This window comes from Entelurus aequoreus, linkage group LG12 (genome assembly GCF_033978785.1).
Source record: "Entelurus aequoreus isolate RoL-2023_Sb linkage group LG12, RoL_Eaeq_v1.1, whole genome shotgun sequence".
In the NCBI taxonomy this organism is placed as follows: domain Eukaryota; kingdom Metazoa; phylum Chordata; class Actinopteri; order Syngnathiformes; family Syngnathidae; genus Entelurus; species Entelurus aequoreus.
In genome coordinates, this window is record NC_084742.1 from 43181928 (window position 1) to 43199178 (window position 17251).

The window sequence follows — 17251 nt, forward strand, 5'->3', positions numbered from 1 at the left end:
AAAGCAACAGGGTAATGAGATTGTTGCTGCCACGCTATTCTCTTAGTTTGGCCGTGCCATTCATCGCCTAAAATGTAATTAATAAGATCTGAAGCAGTAAATTATGGGGTTTATTTGTGTGAGTAAGCTAAATCTTCTACTCATGACATAATGTACGCAGAAGTGTAAACCTTTTGGCAAAACATGCACTCCTACTGCAAAAGAGGACCATGTTTGCATGCAAAATGCAATATCATGATCAAAATGTTCTAAAGTTATTCACTGAAAGGGAAGGGGGTTATAAAATGAGGTGTAATTTCAATCCTAAAATTCAGAGTGGGGGGGTCAACTGTGAAACAGTTTGAATATGGGTTAAAAGAATGTCCAACTTTAATTCGGTTTAAAAAGTGATGTAAAGACATGATTTTCAATATGTACAGGAATGAGGGTTTCTAACAATCACAAAATGTTTACATTATTATTATTATTATTATTATTATTACTTTTTGGGTAGTTATTTACTTATTGATTGGTGTTACTGTCACTTAGTACGTGTACGCATGTGCCTAAATATTAGTATATTGTACATTCTGTATGTATGCGCCGAAGAAAATTGAGTAAAAGATTATTGACCATATATTACAAAAAGACCAGTAAAGGAATCATTGTATATAATAATAACAATAAGAAAGCTATTGATTTGATTTATGAAGATGGTGTGGGAGTAAATAAGTTTCACTTCTTCCCACATATGACAATAACTAACCATTATGTATTGTTTGTGTTTTCATTGTTAAAGGAGAACTGCACTTTATTTAAAAATGTTCGTTCACAATCATTATGAGAGACAAGAACACACGTCTTTTTTGTCACTGCTGTGACAAAGCCCTCTAAAACAACTTCAAAACCCTCCATCAACGTTTTATATACACACTGCATATACACCGTATTTTCCGGACTATAAGGCGCACTTAAAATCCTTTTTTTCCCCCTCAAAACTCGACTGCGCCTTATAACCCGGTGCGCCTAATGTACGGCAGTGTTTCCCACACATTCATTTATTTGTGGCGGCCCGCCACGAAAGAATTACATCCGCCACAAATAATTTTTTATTTTATTTTTTATTTTATTTTATTATTTTTTTATTTATTTTTTTGGTCCTGTCCAGCTTCTCAGGCAAATCATATAGTTGATGTATATGCTCATATAGGCTGTTCAGATTTGCTTTACAAAAGAGAAGTGTAGGATACTTCTCTTGTTGCCTTATTTGTATTTGACCACTACTGTTTTCTGTTTATTTGTTACTGACTGTGGCAGGACACCTCTGCCTCTGTTTCACTTTATGTTGCTGGTAAATAATATGGTTGTAGTAGTAGGCTAAAGTTAAATTATTTAGTATGCACTAATTAAAGGGGCAGAGCTTTAAGAGACATTTTAGCTTTTATATTTTATAAGATATATTTTTTGTAAGAACCACAATTAATAAATATATTTCAGTGAATAACTTATTGTTCAAATCTGTATATAAATATGTACATAAGGTGTTGTAATTATATTGTAAAATGGATGGATGGATGGACGTTTAAAACAAAAGTGTTATTATTAATTAGTAAGTATACATTTTTTTAGCCTTTTTAGAGAAAATCATATCATTGTAGTAAATTATGCAAATTACTCGATGATGTCATGGTGACCACGCCCGTAGCCACGCCCCCACCGCCACAGGTATCTTGGCAGTTTATGGGAAACACTGTACGGAATAATTCTGGTTTTGCTTACAGACCTCGAAGCAATTTTATTTGGTACGTGCTGTAATGATAAGTGTGAAATACATGTATGTTCAATTGAAAATATAGAACATTACACACGGCGCTCAAAAATCTATCAAAATGTTTTGCTTTGGTAAGCTATGAAGCCGCATTACTTGATGGATTGTACTGTGCTTCAACAGACGAGTATTATTATGGTGTGTGTATAAGGTAAGACATATTATCTGGCGTTTTGTTTCGCAATATTATGCAAAAGCAACTTTTCTTACCTTCTGGTACCTGCTGATCTGTATTTGGGATCTGCAGAAATCCTGAAAAATTGTGCATGTCCGCCTTTGTAGTCCGTAGTCCATAAGCTTCTTCTTTTTCTCTATCTTCTTATGGAACATTCATCATCCGCTGTTGCCATTTCTAATATAAAGTAGTGTAAAGTTCTTACTTATATCCGTCAGTAAACTCGCCATAAAAGCGCTAAAACATACCGGTGTAGCGAGTTTACATCATTCACCCAAGAAACTTTCGTTATTAGAGAGTTCCGGTTGGACTGTTTTTCAGGGGACACATTTGTTATTGTTTCCAGATGAGGAGATGCTGCTCCGTTATTGATTTAAGTAAAGTCTGAATGTCATTAAAACAGTTAGTTCCATCTTTTGACACTTCTTCTCCCGTCTTTGCACGCTACACCGCTACAACAATGATGACGGGGAGACGACTCTGTCGAAGGTGAGCCACGTAAATAACACCGCCCACAAAACGGCACATCCTGAAGCGACTGTCAGAAAGCGGCTTAAAGATGATCTGTAAAACATAATCTATGCACCATTTTGACCAAAAAAACACCATTATGTGTTATGTAGACCATAAGGAAGTGTTTTCAATTTAGAAAAAAATAAAAATAATTGACTCTTTTAATGCCCCCTATAATCCGATGTTCTTTATATATGAAAAAAGATCGAAAATAGACTATTAATCGGCAGTGCGCCTTATAATAGGGTGTGCCCTATGGTCCGGAAAATACGGTATATCTGCTAATAGGTGCCACATTGCGGTCCTTATACACACACACACCATAATAAAACTCGTATGTTGCATCACAGTACGTCTGACTACGGTAGCCGTAATGCTCCGACAATCCATCAAGTGGTGCGGCTTCATTGCTTACTAAATTCGTACTAAAACATTTTGACAGATCTTTGAGCGCCATGCGTAATGGTCTATATTCTCAATTTTAAGTTTTGGTGTTGTTTACTGGCGTCATCTTGCAGTCTAGGCGTATCTCTTATGTGTAACTGCCATCTACTGGTCACACTTATCATTACACCGTGTACCAAATAAAACAGTTTCAGGGTTGGTAAGCACAAAGAGAATTATTCCCTACATTAGGCGCACCGGGTTATACGGCCCACTGTCGATTTTAGAGAACATATCCGTAATACATGTGTGCCCTGCGATGAGGTGGCGACTTGTCCAGGGTTTACCCTGCCTTCCAGCCCAAGTGCAGCTGGGATGTATTCCAGCATGCCCGTACTAAGCATTTTTGGGTCCAACCCATAAGGGGAAGCTAAAAATGTTATTTACAGTCAGAAAATACAAATATTCCATAACTGTAAATAAACTATACTGGAGTTTACACATGCCAAGGTGTTGTGCACATGCATTGCTGTACTATTTTATTTCTAGCTGTATGTTTAGTTAAAAACATATCTCACAAGCCTCTTAATGATTTTGGCCCCACAAAAAGTGGCATGGACCTAGAATAAATGGCTAGCAAACTAAATAGTACATTTGACAGCATTTCTAGTAGGTTACTGCTATTTGAGTCTATTTTTGTGTAATCTGTCATGTAGTCTACCTCAACAGTTTATTTATTTTCCCTCCTGTTCACTTTTTGTGGTAAGTTTGACACCCCAAGCTTTCATCGGTGACTTCCACTGCTCCTTCTGCCAGGACTGTAGTGTAGTTCCCTTTTTTGAGTCAGACCTATGTTGCAATACCAAAACACTCATAATGCTTCAGGCCCGTCTCCCTGTATAGAACGTAATCCGATTCCCCGGGAGGAATGCGGCTAGCATCGGGTACAAATCGAGGTACAAATCAGTCGGCCGACCCGCAGATAGTGTAACTAAGTGATTTTAAGCCCAGCACTTGCGTCGCAGTTGGGTCGAGAGAAATCAAGTTAGCCTCCCTCCACTTTCCCCAAAACCACATTCATGCTTGTTTTCCATCATTGATGAAAGTATATAACAGTAGCTTGGAGCTGCATTAAACATTCTTTCATTTCTGTTTGTTTTGCAGCCAACCCAACAGATGGCGCATACATACAGGCACGCTTTTAGATTACCTCTATTTGCTTTCCATGAAAATAAATATAATATGTCGCTTAACAGCTACCAGGCCACCATATGGTTTTGTGTCTGTTTGCGTTTTTTTTTTTTTTATATGTATATATATGGTCCTTGAAACCATGTCCTTTAAAGACAATTTAGCAACTGACTTTCAGATGTTTGTTGGTCAACTTAGTTGCTTGGGAATTATGACAACAAACCCTTTAATGATGTTCTAACGAGCAGTCCGATATCAGAAAAAAATGCTTTGTAGTACTATGTCAGTGTCTACAGCAGGGGTGTCCAACGTACGGCCAGCGAACAGATTTAATCCGGCCCACAACATTAGTTTGGTAAGTATAAGAAATGGGTTGCAATTTTTAATGAAAGAAACTGCTGGTCTAAATGTGTGCACTGGATGTCCCAATATGAATTCAAGTGTAACCCATGTCATACATGACACTGTTTAAAGATGACGTGCATTCAGCTGCTCCTGTTGTGGCTGGCAGCAGATGGTGACTGACTGATGCAGTATCAACGCAAAATAAAACAGTAAATTATCCACTCAACGGATAAAATAACGAAACGGCAAGATGCAAAGACTTGGGTCAACATGACCATCATCTTTATAGTTAGAGTTCTGTGCTACGCTCACAATTTGTTGACAGCGCGATGCGCACCCTGAACTCCATTGTAAAAATGTGAGTTTCCACATTAGTTGTTTGTTCTATTTTATTTTATGCTTAAATATACCATGTTTGCATTGGTTACGTTTGCAGTTATGTTACCTTGATTTCGGCTATGGTGTCATTTTGATAATTGTTTTGTTTATGTTATAATTGTAGTATTTGAATGATGATAAATGAATGTGTTGTGGCAGTTGTGGATGTCAGTAATACAGCGGTTTGAGGAAACACTTGTTTGCTTTTCCAAACATGTCTTGAATGGTAAACTGCCACCATGAGAATGTGAAACAGGAAAGGAATGGCTTTGTAAATATACTGAGACAAAGTCTAAGGACATTGTGTTCTTCATGGTGTTTTTGAAACTGCCCTATTTGTTTCTTCAGAATTTTCAACTAACTTGAAGTGTTTTGGCAAGAGGATTATTTGTAATATGTAAATTTTCAGAATGTGCTTGTTCTATTTCATCTAAAGTAAAACAAAGAAAACAATCTGAAGTTGTCTGTATTTTTAAGTTATTATGCCATGATTTGACCAGTCCGCCCCACATGGGAATTGATTTCCCTCTTATGTGGCCCCTGAGCTAAAATTAGTTTGACACCACCTGGTAACAGTGAACGGTGTAATGATAAAGCCCGGTAAAATTCCAGACGGCTAGTAATATCGTTTAAATTTTAAATTATCGAAAATCTGTCATTTATTATTGCATTTTAGGCAACACTGCTTACTTACTGGAAATGATGTCGCCGTATGCGCCACTGCTCGAGAAAACATGGCACAAACAACTACATGGATCTCGCTTCAGGAGATTTTCCCTCGGAGTAAACGAAGCCAAACGCCTCGCTTCACTTACGTAGTGTAGAGTCCCGGCGTGCATTTAAGAGTGCACTGCTGTTAGATAGTGACAAGTATGGACAATATTAGGAGATTTTCGATGTTGCTTTAATTTTCTCAACACAGCGTCCTCTCACCTGCTGTGATTGAGAGTTAATGACACGAGGAAACATGCAGCCACAACTCGTTTATAAAGTCTTTAGTTTGTTTTCTGGGATGGTTACTCGTTCTTTAAATAATTGCTAACTTTGTTAGTGTTCCAATAACATCAACACTAGCTAAAATATTTTGTCTAAATTGAATTGGCTTGTAATGGCTTCAGTTCACGTCTGCCACGAGTTTTCACCGCGGCAAGGAAGCGTTGCACTCGGCCATGAACGACGAATGCGATCGGATTAAGGTGTTTCCCTGGGTTGTAGGAGGCTTATCTTCATTACAGTTGTTGCTATGTTTTTATTGAATGGTATCTGCTTCTGTATCCCACGCGTTGAGACTGGCGCATGCGCGATACGAAGGCTCCCCTCCGGCGGTGGAGAGATCTGGTTTTCAATCGCATAATCCAGGTGTGTAAATCCGATTTTACAAAAACCGAACATGATCGGATTAAGGTGTTTCCATGGGTGGTAGGAGGCTTATTTAGAGCCAAATGATTTGATAAATTGGACTAATTTAGTGGTTGTACACGTACTGATTGATTGTTGGAGTGTTTTCCATGCTTGTTGACATTTCTTTTCCTTTCTGCCTTAAAAATTGAGGGGGTTATAATCAGAGGAAGGTTTTTTTGATTGATTGATTGAAACTGTTATTAGTAGATTGCACAGTGAAGTTCATATTCCGTACAATAGACCACTAAATGGTAACACCCGAATACCTTTTTCAACTTGTTTAAATCGGGGTCCACTTAAATTGATTCATGATACAGGTGTATACTATCAAATATACAGGTATACTAACATCATAATACAGTCATCACACAAGATAATCATCAGAGTATATACATTAAATTATTTATATTATTTACATTATTTACAATCCGGGGTGTGGGATATGGAAGGGGGGGGGGTTAGGTTTGGTTGGTATCAACACTTCTGTCATCAACAATCATCATCAACAATTGCATCATCAGAGAAATGGACATTGAAACAGTGTAGGACTGACTTGGTAGGATATGTACAGCAAGTAGTGGACATAGAGAGAGAGATATCAGAAAGCACAAGAAAAACATTTGATTATTAACAATCCGGGGAGGGTGTTAGTTTAGGGTTGCAGTTGCCTGGAGGTGTACTTTTATTGCGGTTTTGAAGGAGGATAGAGATGCCCTTTCTTTTACACCTGTTGGGAGCGCATTCCACATTGATGTGGCATAGAAAGAGAATAAGTTAAGACCTTTGTTAGATCGGAATCTGGGTTTAACATGGTTAGTGGAGCTATAGTTAATATATTTTTTTCTTGGTCCTTATTTTCAATAGGTCATAAAAATATCAATAATTATCAATATCGACCTGTAACTGTTACATTGTTTTGTATGGCATCTATTCTGTTGGACAAGTGCAGAGTTGTAGTGTATATGTAAAAGTGGCAAAAGAGCACAAATTTGTTTCTTCGAGACCGGCGTGCATCCATGGACAAATACAGCTCAATAGCAAACATGTGACCCACAAAATTGTGTGTTCCCAGTAGGGCTTACTAACAAAAACCTTTAAGCTGTCTCAATTGCAGCATCAAGACTTGATTTTGAACAACACACTTATTTGTTGGACATCTGAGATGCATTTCAATTTGTTGGAATATGTAATATTGGACATTTAAAGTACATGGATGACATAATAACACCCTATGGTGACCTATTAAACAGAGTGGTCCATAGACTCTAGCGGTGTAAAATGGTCTGCAGACAGAAAATAACACATTGGGTTGTGTCTTCAAGTCAAGACTATCTCCTGGCGTTCAAGCTGTTAATTGTCCTCCTTGAACTTACTGGCCGACACGATGGTCAAGGACATATGACGCAGCAAGTACTAAGATTTTTGGATGCCGCCTTCTTCTGCCTGAGCGCTGACTATGAAGGCTGGCGAATGTGACTTTAACTACCTTTAATCTCATGGCTGCTGCTACAGCCTGCACAGATGGTGCCTTCTGCATAATACGCTGCCAGTGAATTTTCAAAAATGCTTTCTCTGCAGTATGGAGGTCAGGATGATTTACTCTACAGTCTCTTTTAGCCCACTGGGGTTGCATAATAGCAACTACTTGTGGGGCTCCGTCACAGCTTCTCCTGGTTTACAGAGCACCGCTGGAGGCAGGGTGTGCTGGGATTGGCGAGACAAGGTGTTGAGTTGTATCCTACGCTGACTCAGAATCCCTTGCATGTTAGTGATACAAGTCTTTTTATTGCACATCCACTTCATTCTTGTGGCTCCTTTTCATTACTTGGCTGTTGGGTTCCCCTGGCAGGAGAGGGAGAACCTGTCACACCCAGATTCAGTCGTGGACTTGAGAGGTGGGCAAATGGGAAATGGGAAGCTATGGCAGTGGAAGGGGACTTTTAGGACTCTTGTTGTCTTGGCAAGAGGTAGGAGGAGGTGGCTGGCAGAGCCATCCCGTTGCCTCGCCACCTGTCCTCTGAAAAACCACTGTCACTATGCCAGAAATAAAACATAACATGGACGCACTGCAGGCTACATTTAAGCATGTTGCAACATGATATTCTAATCAAATACAATAGTTAATTGTAATAGTGCAGTTTATTTTAAACATGCTAAATAGATCATATCATGATTTTAATCTACATTTAACACACTTCCTTGTGGTCTTCATGACCTGTATTTGTGGTGCTTTGGTCAAACTTTTGCATATGTTTTGCTTTAGAGTCTCGCAGACCTTTTGCTTTGCAGACCCATCTTAAAGCCCTTCTCTGACTGTCTCTTGAAAACGAGCCGCTTGGGGAGGGTGTTATTTTACATGCAAAATACCTTTTCCATGCCTCACACCCTCCAGCTGGCTGCGATGGCTTCCCCACTCCGTCAGCCATGTTTGTAGTTTAAGCAGTACGCCTCCGTATTGACAAGTATCACAAGTTAGAATTATTCGCTACTTTTTATTTGAAATGGCAACAGCAGCATATTTTATCAACGAACCGAAACTTCAGAACACAGAAGATGAAAGCATTTCAAAGGTTAGTTTTAGCTTTCTCCTTTGATGTCTTTCAGTGGCATAAAGCTGTTAGTATACAGGTATATGTGTTATTTTAATGTCTTTCTCACGATTTTTAAAACAACAACGCATCATTACATTTGTCAAGCTACTGGATTTACCACTATTGGCATTAATTGTCCGAACTGGTAGTTTGGATAAATTCTTTTGTACATTGTGCTCAGACCGAGACGGGGCTCTTAGGCTATGTCTACACTAAGCCGGATAACCCCTTAAACAAATAAATATTTAGCCTGAGCCCCGTTTTGGCCACACTAATTCATCGTTTAAGGTTCCCCTCCTTGGATATTTTTTTACACGGGTAAATGCGCCGTCAATTTCTTGAATCGCTGGCTCTTAGCTTTGTATGGACTCATTGATCGTTTACAAACTGAGTTCGGAGAGGAATTAACGCCAGAAAGACCGCGCCCCAACAGGAAGTGACGTCAGCAAGAACGCGCCACTGCCAGCTTCATAATAAAGCGGTTTCGTAACTCGGAGCTAACCACTGGAAATATGGAGGCGAATCATCCAGACATGCACCTGTTTCTCCTTCCGTCTGTAGAAACGCTTGTGTAAATCACACATGAATACCTTAAGAGAAGAAAACGCGAGATTGCAGCTATTTCGGATACAACACATCTCAGACGGCAAGAGAACTTTTGAATGTCCAGGTCAGCTGTGATTCTACTTACCGAAAAGCTTCATCCATTTGTTGAAGGAGAGACAACGAGAATGCGGGCTCCCGTGGATGTGATTAAAAAAAACGATCATTGTGTGTGTGTGGACAAGGATAAGGTTAGGTGGGAATTACCCTGGATAACCTTAGCCGGTTTAGTGTAGAAGGGGCCTTAGCCAGGCTTTGTGCTTCATGTCCGTGTCACTGGGCCCTGCATTGGAGTAGGTACATTGTCATGAAACAAAAAGTTATGTAGGCACTAGGCACTTTTTATTTCTTTACATGAGGCTGAAGGTTTGTGTGGTGACCTGTGCTAGTTAATACAACCAATAACAGAGCATTTTAACTTATTGGTCTTACCGTGGACATATTTTTGTTTGGACTACAAATAGGCATGGGCCGATATTCGATAAGTCAATTAACCGACAACAAAATTAAAATTAAGTTGGTAAATTTTCCAGCGTCGATAAATCGCCATATCCATGCTTAAATAGCATTCACGCTTTTTGTCGCTTCTAGCGGCTACGCATGTTTGTACCATAGCGAAATGAAAAGAAGGAGGTAAATTACAGTGTCCTCATTAAGTGTCTTACACTTATTAGACTTAGACTAAGACAAACCCACAAGGGAAATTGTTCCACACAGTAGCTCAGTTACAAAGGATGGAAAGGGTAAGGATGAAAATGCAGGTATAAGGTAGACAAAAATGTACCATAGTACCAATATAAAATATAATATTTACATATTATATATACAGTATATAATATATACTGATATATTATATTATTGTATTATATTATATTTCTATATAATATATACAATATATAACAAATCCCAATTACCATGTACAATATTACAGTATATGTAACAGCTGCAGCAAAAAAAAGGTGAACATAAAATAGAGAGTAGATCCAGCAGAAAATATACATTATAAACAAAGAGAGGTAGCTTACATAGAAGCGGTCAGGTAATAGACAGATATCATCTATTGCTGTATGGCGAATGATTATGCAGCTGGATGGAGTGCAGAATGAAGGACTGGAGGAGCCTGTTGGAGTATGAGCTCCACTGTCCCTCAATTGTCTGGTAAAGTGGGTGGGCAGGATTGTCCATGATGGCGAGCAGTTTGTCCAGTGTCCTCCTGTCCCTCACTGATACAAACGCCTCCAACTGTGTGCCAATACTTTGGCCGGCTTTCCGGATCAGTTTGTCAATCCGGTTGAAGTCCCTTTTGCTGGTGCTGCTCCCCCAACAAACATCTGCAAAGTACAGGGCACTGGCCACAAAATACTGAAAAAATATCTCCAACAGCTTGCTGCACACATTAAAGGACCTAAGCTTCCTCAGGAAAAACAGTCTGCTCATGCCCTTCTTGTATGCAGCTTTGCTGTTGTCCTTCCAGTCCAGTCTGCTATTCAAGTGGACTCCCAGGTACTTGTACTGCCCCACTACTGCCACTTCACGTCCCTGGATGTTGATGGGCTCCACACTCTTTGTTTGGTGAGGCTGGCCCGCTAGCATCACACAGTGCAAGTAGTGAGCATGTAGCAGCTAAAATGGACAAAAGACCACACAACCAAATGACACCGCACCAATGTTGGAATATTATATACCGTAATTTCCGGACTATAAGCCGCACCTGACTATAAGCCGCACCAGCTAAATTTAGGGGAAAATACAGATTACTCCATATATAAGCCGCACCCGACTATAAGCCGCAGGGTTTTGATGTGTAATTACCGTAGTATATAGGGGTTCCTGCTACCACGGAGGGGAATGTCGGGACAGAGATGACTGTTTGGGAACGCAAAGCGTCCCATTTATTAACAATAAATCTTTCAATCATTCAATCAAACTTTCACATCTTTGACATGGCGAACAGCATTCATGCAGAGTACAAATAATACAACGGTGCAAAGTAATACAAAGTGCTCGCCTGTACGTTATCAAAATAACCAGCCTACCGGTATATGAAAAGTCAGTCTTTAATCATTGTGTCATCGTCTTCCTCCTGTGTACTAAAACCACCGAAATCCTCTTCGTCGGTGCCGGAGAAGAACAGGCTGTATATAAGCCGCACCGTTGTATAAGCCGCAGGGACCAGAACGAGGGGAAAAAGTAGCGGCTTATAGTCCGGAAATTACGGTAGATTAATCAGTTTGCCAAATGTGAGCGAATACAAACAATCTTCACGCCCACTTGAAACACAATCACCCGACAGTCCACACTCACTTTGCGTTTGTTGAACAAGCCAGGTCCATGCAAACATCCATCCATCCCATTTTCTACCGCTTGTCCCTTTTGGGGTCGCGGGGGGTGCTGGAGCCTATCTCATAACAGTACAAAATAGTGTGTGCTCATAGAAAGTGTGGTTAAATACATTGCCAAAGACATGCTGCCATTTAATACTGTTGAAAAACTAGCACTTCTCAAAGTGCTGCAAATGTTTAACAGACATTTTTCATGTTGTCATGTCATGTCGGTGTTTGTCACTCGGAATCTGCCAGACTGAAGTTTTTTTTGCATTTGACCTGTTAATACGTCTGATGATAATTTAGTGTTTATGTTGTTTTATTGTTACTCCGCACTTTAGTTTAAGAAGGTCTAGGGTTTCCCCTTAATGTAATTGAAAGTGGCGCGCCGCCACTGCATTTTTATTACCTTAAAAATAAGTTGTTTTTTTTACTTGAAAACAAATTAAATTAATATAGTAAATTGTAGCCCCAGAAGAAATCACAAAGTCTGACGCTATTTTATTACCAATGTTATAACAAACCGCACAACTCCAACATGTTTTACCTCCCGTGCAAATACTGCGCTTCCCCGGACACACAACAACACTTCCTCATTCTCCGCCAATCACCTTTCAGGACGGTGTGTTTGCAAACATGGAATAAACCAACATCAAATCCAAACCACACAAACATAAAACCCACGCTACCAAAACTAGATGTAAACAAAACACACGCCATTGTCTGGAGCATTGTCAGCATGTCTGTGATGTGGATGTAATTTGTATATATTGTGCAGGTATACCCGTGGACAGCCATCTACAAAATGTGCAAATATTAAGAGTGGTGGCTTTTAAGAAGAGAAAGTCCTACTAGAGCAACAGTGCCAAGCAAGTGTGATGTCATGCTCGCTGCAGAGAGCCTTTATAGTCAGCAACATCGAGGGACAGAAGTTAAGTCTCTAAACATGAGCACATTTTATAATAACACTAGAAGAAGATGCTACATTTGCTGCTGGTTGTTTTTAATTAAAAAAAAGTCATTAAAAGTCTGGAAACACATAAAAACAATCTCAACAAAGTACCTTGTACAAAAGGCTGTAACAATTAAAAAATATGCCATAACGACAAAAAAATGTGTTTTAAATGTATGCATACATTTTTTGAGCCTTTAAAAAAAAAAAAAAAATCATAACAAATTATGCTAATTCCTCGATGACGTCATTGTGACCACGCGCCCACCGCCACAGGTATTTTGGTAGTTTAGGGGAAACCCTAAGGTCCTAACTTGATTGTCAGTTAAGTAATGTACAACTCTACCTTTGCCTACATGTTCAATATTGAAGTACTATTTTGTTTGTCAATACTTTATTTAGCCATTTTATTTATTGTTTTGCTTGTTTTTGAGATCCCCCACCCCTTTTTTAAGATATTGTATTGCTTTATGTTGAGATTTTAATTCAAGTGCAAAATTTTGCCTACAGACCAAGTATATTTTATTTCTATTATTTGTTTTATTCAACTTGGAGATTTAAACCTTTCCAATTACAAAGTCAAAATATATGAGAAATATACGTTTATTGCATTTAAAAGGATGTACAGTACATGCATTGTTATTATGTATGTAGGTCTCATAAAAATAATGGCAATAATATTATTTATCGGCAATAATTTGTGGGTCAATATATCGCTAAGCAAAATTTGTTTTCGGCCCAGGCCTAACCACAAACACATAATATACAGAAGTAAAACATAAATACAGAAGTAAAGCCTGAAAACCTTGTACAGTGAGAAATGAGTGTAATAAATCAAACTGGAACAAGCATTCTAAATGAGTAAGTAATAAAATACAGGCCATGGAATGCTTTCTCACATAGCTGATGTTTCTATTCCTGTTTCCGTAGAAGGGCTTGCCCCAATCAGCAGACCAACGTGATATTTGCGGCATGGTATTTCATTTCAGGACAACCTTTCTGGGCCGAGGAGTGGTTGGTGCTTTGCGGAGTTCAAGCAGTTTTGTTTGGGTCATCCTCTGGTCTGGTATGCTCCGTTTACCAAGTGCAGGTGCAAATTTTGACCTGCCACGTCTCTTTACACCTATTTGTGATAGCATCTGAGAAATGTCCACATCTCCACGGCCAATGAGCCCTCATTGGGAGGTGCGATCACGCCTGTTCAGGCATATTATATCAGTGACAAACGGAATGACTAGAGAAAATAGTGTAGTCAGAGAAAAGCAAAACCTTCTTTTCACTAATGTGCATAGCAAACTACATAAAAGTCAAGCCTCCAGACGTGTATGTTCTTTTCAAAAGGTTAAAGGCCTACTGAAACCCACTACTACCGACCACGCAGTCTGATAGTTTATATATCAATGATGAAATCTTAACATTATAACACATGCCAATACGGCCGGGTTAACTTATAAAGTGACATTTTAAATTTGCCGCTAAACTTCCGGTTCGAAACGCCTCTGAGGATGACGTATGCGTGTGACGTTGCCCGGCGAACACGGGTATGCCTTCCACATTGAAGCCGATACGAAAAAGCTCTGTTTTCATTTCATAATTCCACAGTATTCTGGACATCTGTGTTCGTGAATCTGTTTCAATCATGTTCATTGCATTATGGAGAAGGAAGCCGAGCAAGCAAAGAAGAAAGTTGTCGGTGCGAAATGGACGTATTTTTCGAACGTAGTCAGCCGCAACAGTACACAGCCGGCGCTTCTTTGTTTACATTCCCGAAAGATGCAGTCAAGATGGAAGAACTCGGATAACAGAGACTCTAACCAGGAGGACTTTTGATTTGGATACACAGACGCCTGTAGAGAACTGGGACAACACAGACTCTTACCAGGATTACTTTGATTTGGATGACAAAGACGCAGACGTGCTACTGTGAGTATGCAGCTTTGGCTTTTTTTTGCGTATGTACGTAACTTTTTTAAAATATATAAGCTTTATGAACCTTGGGTTAGGTGAACGGTCTTTTGGGCTGAGTGGTTGTGTGTGTTGATCATGTGTTTGAATTGTATTGGCGTGTTCTATGGAGCTAGGAGCTAGCAGAGGAGCTAGGAGCTAGCATAACACGTACCGTACCGTACGTGCGCGTCATGTACGTAACTTTTTAAAAATATATAAGCTTTATGAACCTTGGGTTAGGTGAACGGTCTTTTGGGCTGAGTGATTGTGTGTGTTGATCAAATGTTTGAATTGTATTGGCGTGTTCTATGGAGCTAGGAGCTAGCAGAGGAGCTAGGAGCTAGCATAACAAACACGCAGGTGTTATTATGCAGGATTAATTTGTGGCATATTAAATATAAGCCTGGTTGTGTTGTGGCTAGTAGAGTATATATATGTCTTGTGTTTATTTACTGTTGTAGTCATTCCCAGCTGAATATCAGGTACCGTGAGTATGCAGCCTTGGCTGCTAAACATTCGATAACTTGACCGTATGTGCGCGTCACGTACGTAACTTTTTAAAAATATATAAGCTTTATGAACCTTGGGTTAGGTAAACGGTCTTTTGGGCTGAGTGATTGTGTGTGTTGATCAGGTGTTTGAATTGTATTGGCGTGTTCTATGGAGCTAGGAGCTAGCAGAGGAGCTAGGAGCTAGCATAACAAACACGCAGGTGTTTTTATGCAGGATTAATTTGTGGCATATTAAATATAAGCCTGGTTGTGTTGTGGCTAATAGAGTATATATATGTCTTGTGTTTATTTACTGTTGTAGTCATTCCCAGCTGAATATCAGGTCACCCCCGGCTCTCACAGCATCTTCCCTATCTGAATAGCTTCAACTCCCCACTAGTCCTTCACTTGCACTTTACTCATCCACAAATCTTTCATCCTCGCTCAAATTAATGGGGAAATTGTCGCTTTCTCGGTCCGAATCTCTCTCACTTCATGCGGCCATCATTGTAAACAACAGGGAACCTTGCGTATATGTTCAACTGACTACGTCACGCTACTTCCGGTAGGGGCAAGCCTTTTTTTTATCAGATACCCAAAGTTGCAATCTTTATCGTCGTTGTTCTATACTAAATCCTTTCAGCAAAAATATGGCAATATCGCGAAATGATCAAGTATGACACATAGAATAGATCTGCTATCCCCGTTTAAATAAAAAAAATTCATTTCAGTAGGCCTTTAAATTATAGACAAACTGGGTTGGCTCCTCATCAGCATGTACCAACAAGGAGCCTCTGAACAGGGGGGCTCTGGTCTGCCTCTTTAGGGTTAGTGCGGACATATGTTCTCCATAGAACAGTGCTGTCAGTCCCTCCCATTCCAAGCACCAGTTGACAGCTTGATGGAGAGCGGCGGCCCACTCACAAAGGTGGTCTGTGCATTTGCAAAACAGTTTTTTTCTCCTCTTGACGGGAGTCCAAACAAGGCTGCAAATGGCTGCCTGACCTGTTTGCTACCTATTTTAAGCCACGAGCGCAGCCTTGCACTTGACCATTAGTATGCAAAAATGACTTTTTGATGATCTAACTGTAATATGCGTCCATCAAGCCTTTTTATGAGCACCGAACGTGGAAAAAATATATAATCTCCTTACCATGTTTGCTCCCCTCCTGAGAGATGTTCTTAAACTGTAACTTTTTATGACGCCATGAAAGAAAACCCTCCCTCCCTATAGACATGATACCACCTCTGACATCCCCCCATAGTTATATGAACCCAGCAAAGTAGCGGTAAAGCTACAGACATACAAAATGGCATGTTCCGAGTAGGGCTTACTAAAAGCACTTTTAAACTGTCTAAATTCCAGTCTACAATTTTGACTACACACTTCCAATACACTATTTTGGCACCTCTGACAGCTATTTGTTGAAAAATGCTCAATTTAATATACTGTTTCTTCTGTATACCAATTTAGTATTTGCATATAACCATGTATTTCCACAGCTTCAGTCTTTAGTTGGAGTATAAAAAGTTATAAAATTAATAGAAACTAGATGAGGCAATTCCTGAATTGGGTGTGAATGCTCCAATGCTGAAGTTGAACGGAAATCCTGGAATTTTTTTTAGAATTGTTGAAGTAGAGCACACAATTCCTGAACATACTGAATATGTTGAAGTTGGAACAGTTGGAATCAGATGAGAAATGTGAGAATTGTGGAACTTTGAAGAATGTCCCATTGATTTAAATGATTTTTTTTTTAACATGGTAAAAAAAAAAACTTGAATGAAGTAGTAACATGTTGAATTAAGAAATGGTATTACGGAATTCCTGGAATTTCGGGAAAACCAGGAAATTTTCCAGTTCAAAAAACAACTTTGTTTTTTGTCCTGATTAAGAGGAATGTTTTGACGGTAGAACGGTTGAAGTGGGTTAAAAAATGTGGGAGGGGTATTCGCCAGAAAAAAGGGTGGAAATAGGGCTTTGGAAAACCAGGAATTCTGGGAAATCCTGGAATTTTTTTTAACTTCAAAAAAGAGTAGTTTGAATTTCCAGAATGATGGAATGTGTTGAAGGTGGAATAGTTTTAATTGGTTGAAAAATGTGGAAATGGTGGAATTTTTAAAAATGGCCAATTCATTTTGAATGAGA

General features: G+C 39.3%; 2 protein-coding genes across 4 annotated transcripts in view; one reads left to right on the plus strand and one right to left on the minus strand.

The window, feature by feature from the left end:
- The window catches only part of LOC133662231 (protein phosphatase 3 catalytic subunit alpha), a 198767-nt gene that overhangs the window by 48766 nt on the left and 132750 nt on the right, over nt 1-17251 (plus strand). The gene's annotated exons all lie outside the window — the stretch shown is intronic.
- On the minus strand, nt 8703-13938 carry LOC133662848 (uncharacterized). Its single transcript, XM_062067017.1, has 2 exons — nt 11693-13938; nt 8703-11011 (listed from the first exon to the last, which is right to left on the minus strand). Exons 1-2 carry the CDS (start codon nt 11735-11737, stop codon nt 10442-10444), a joined length of 615 nt encoding a protein of 204 aa, XP_061923001.1. The 5' UTR covers nt 11738-13938; the 3' UTR covers nt 8703-10441.

Coding starts and splice junctions, on each gene's coding strand:
- LOC133662848 (XM_062067017.1), bottom strand. CDS start 11,737: ATGGATGGATGTTTGCATGGACCTGGCTTGTTCAACAAACGCAAA. Junction 11,012..11,692: donor GCTTGTTCAACAAACGCAAA/GTGAGTGTGGAC, acceptor TGTCCATTTTAG/CTGCTACATGCTCACTACTT.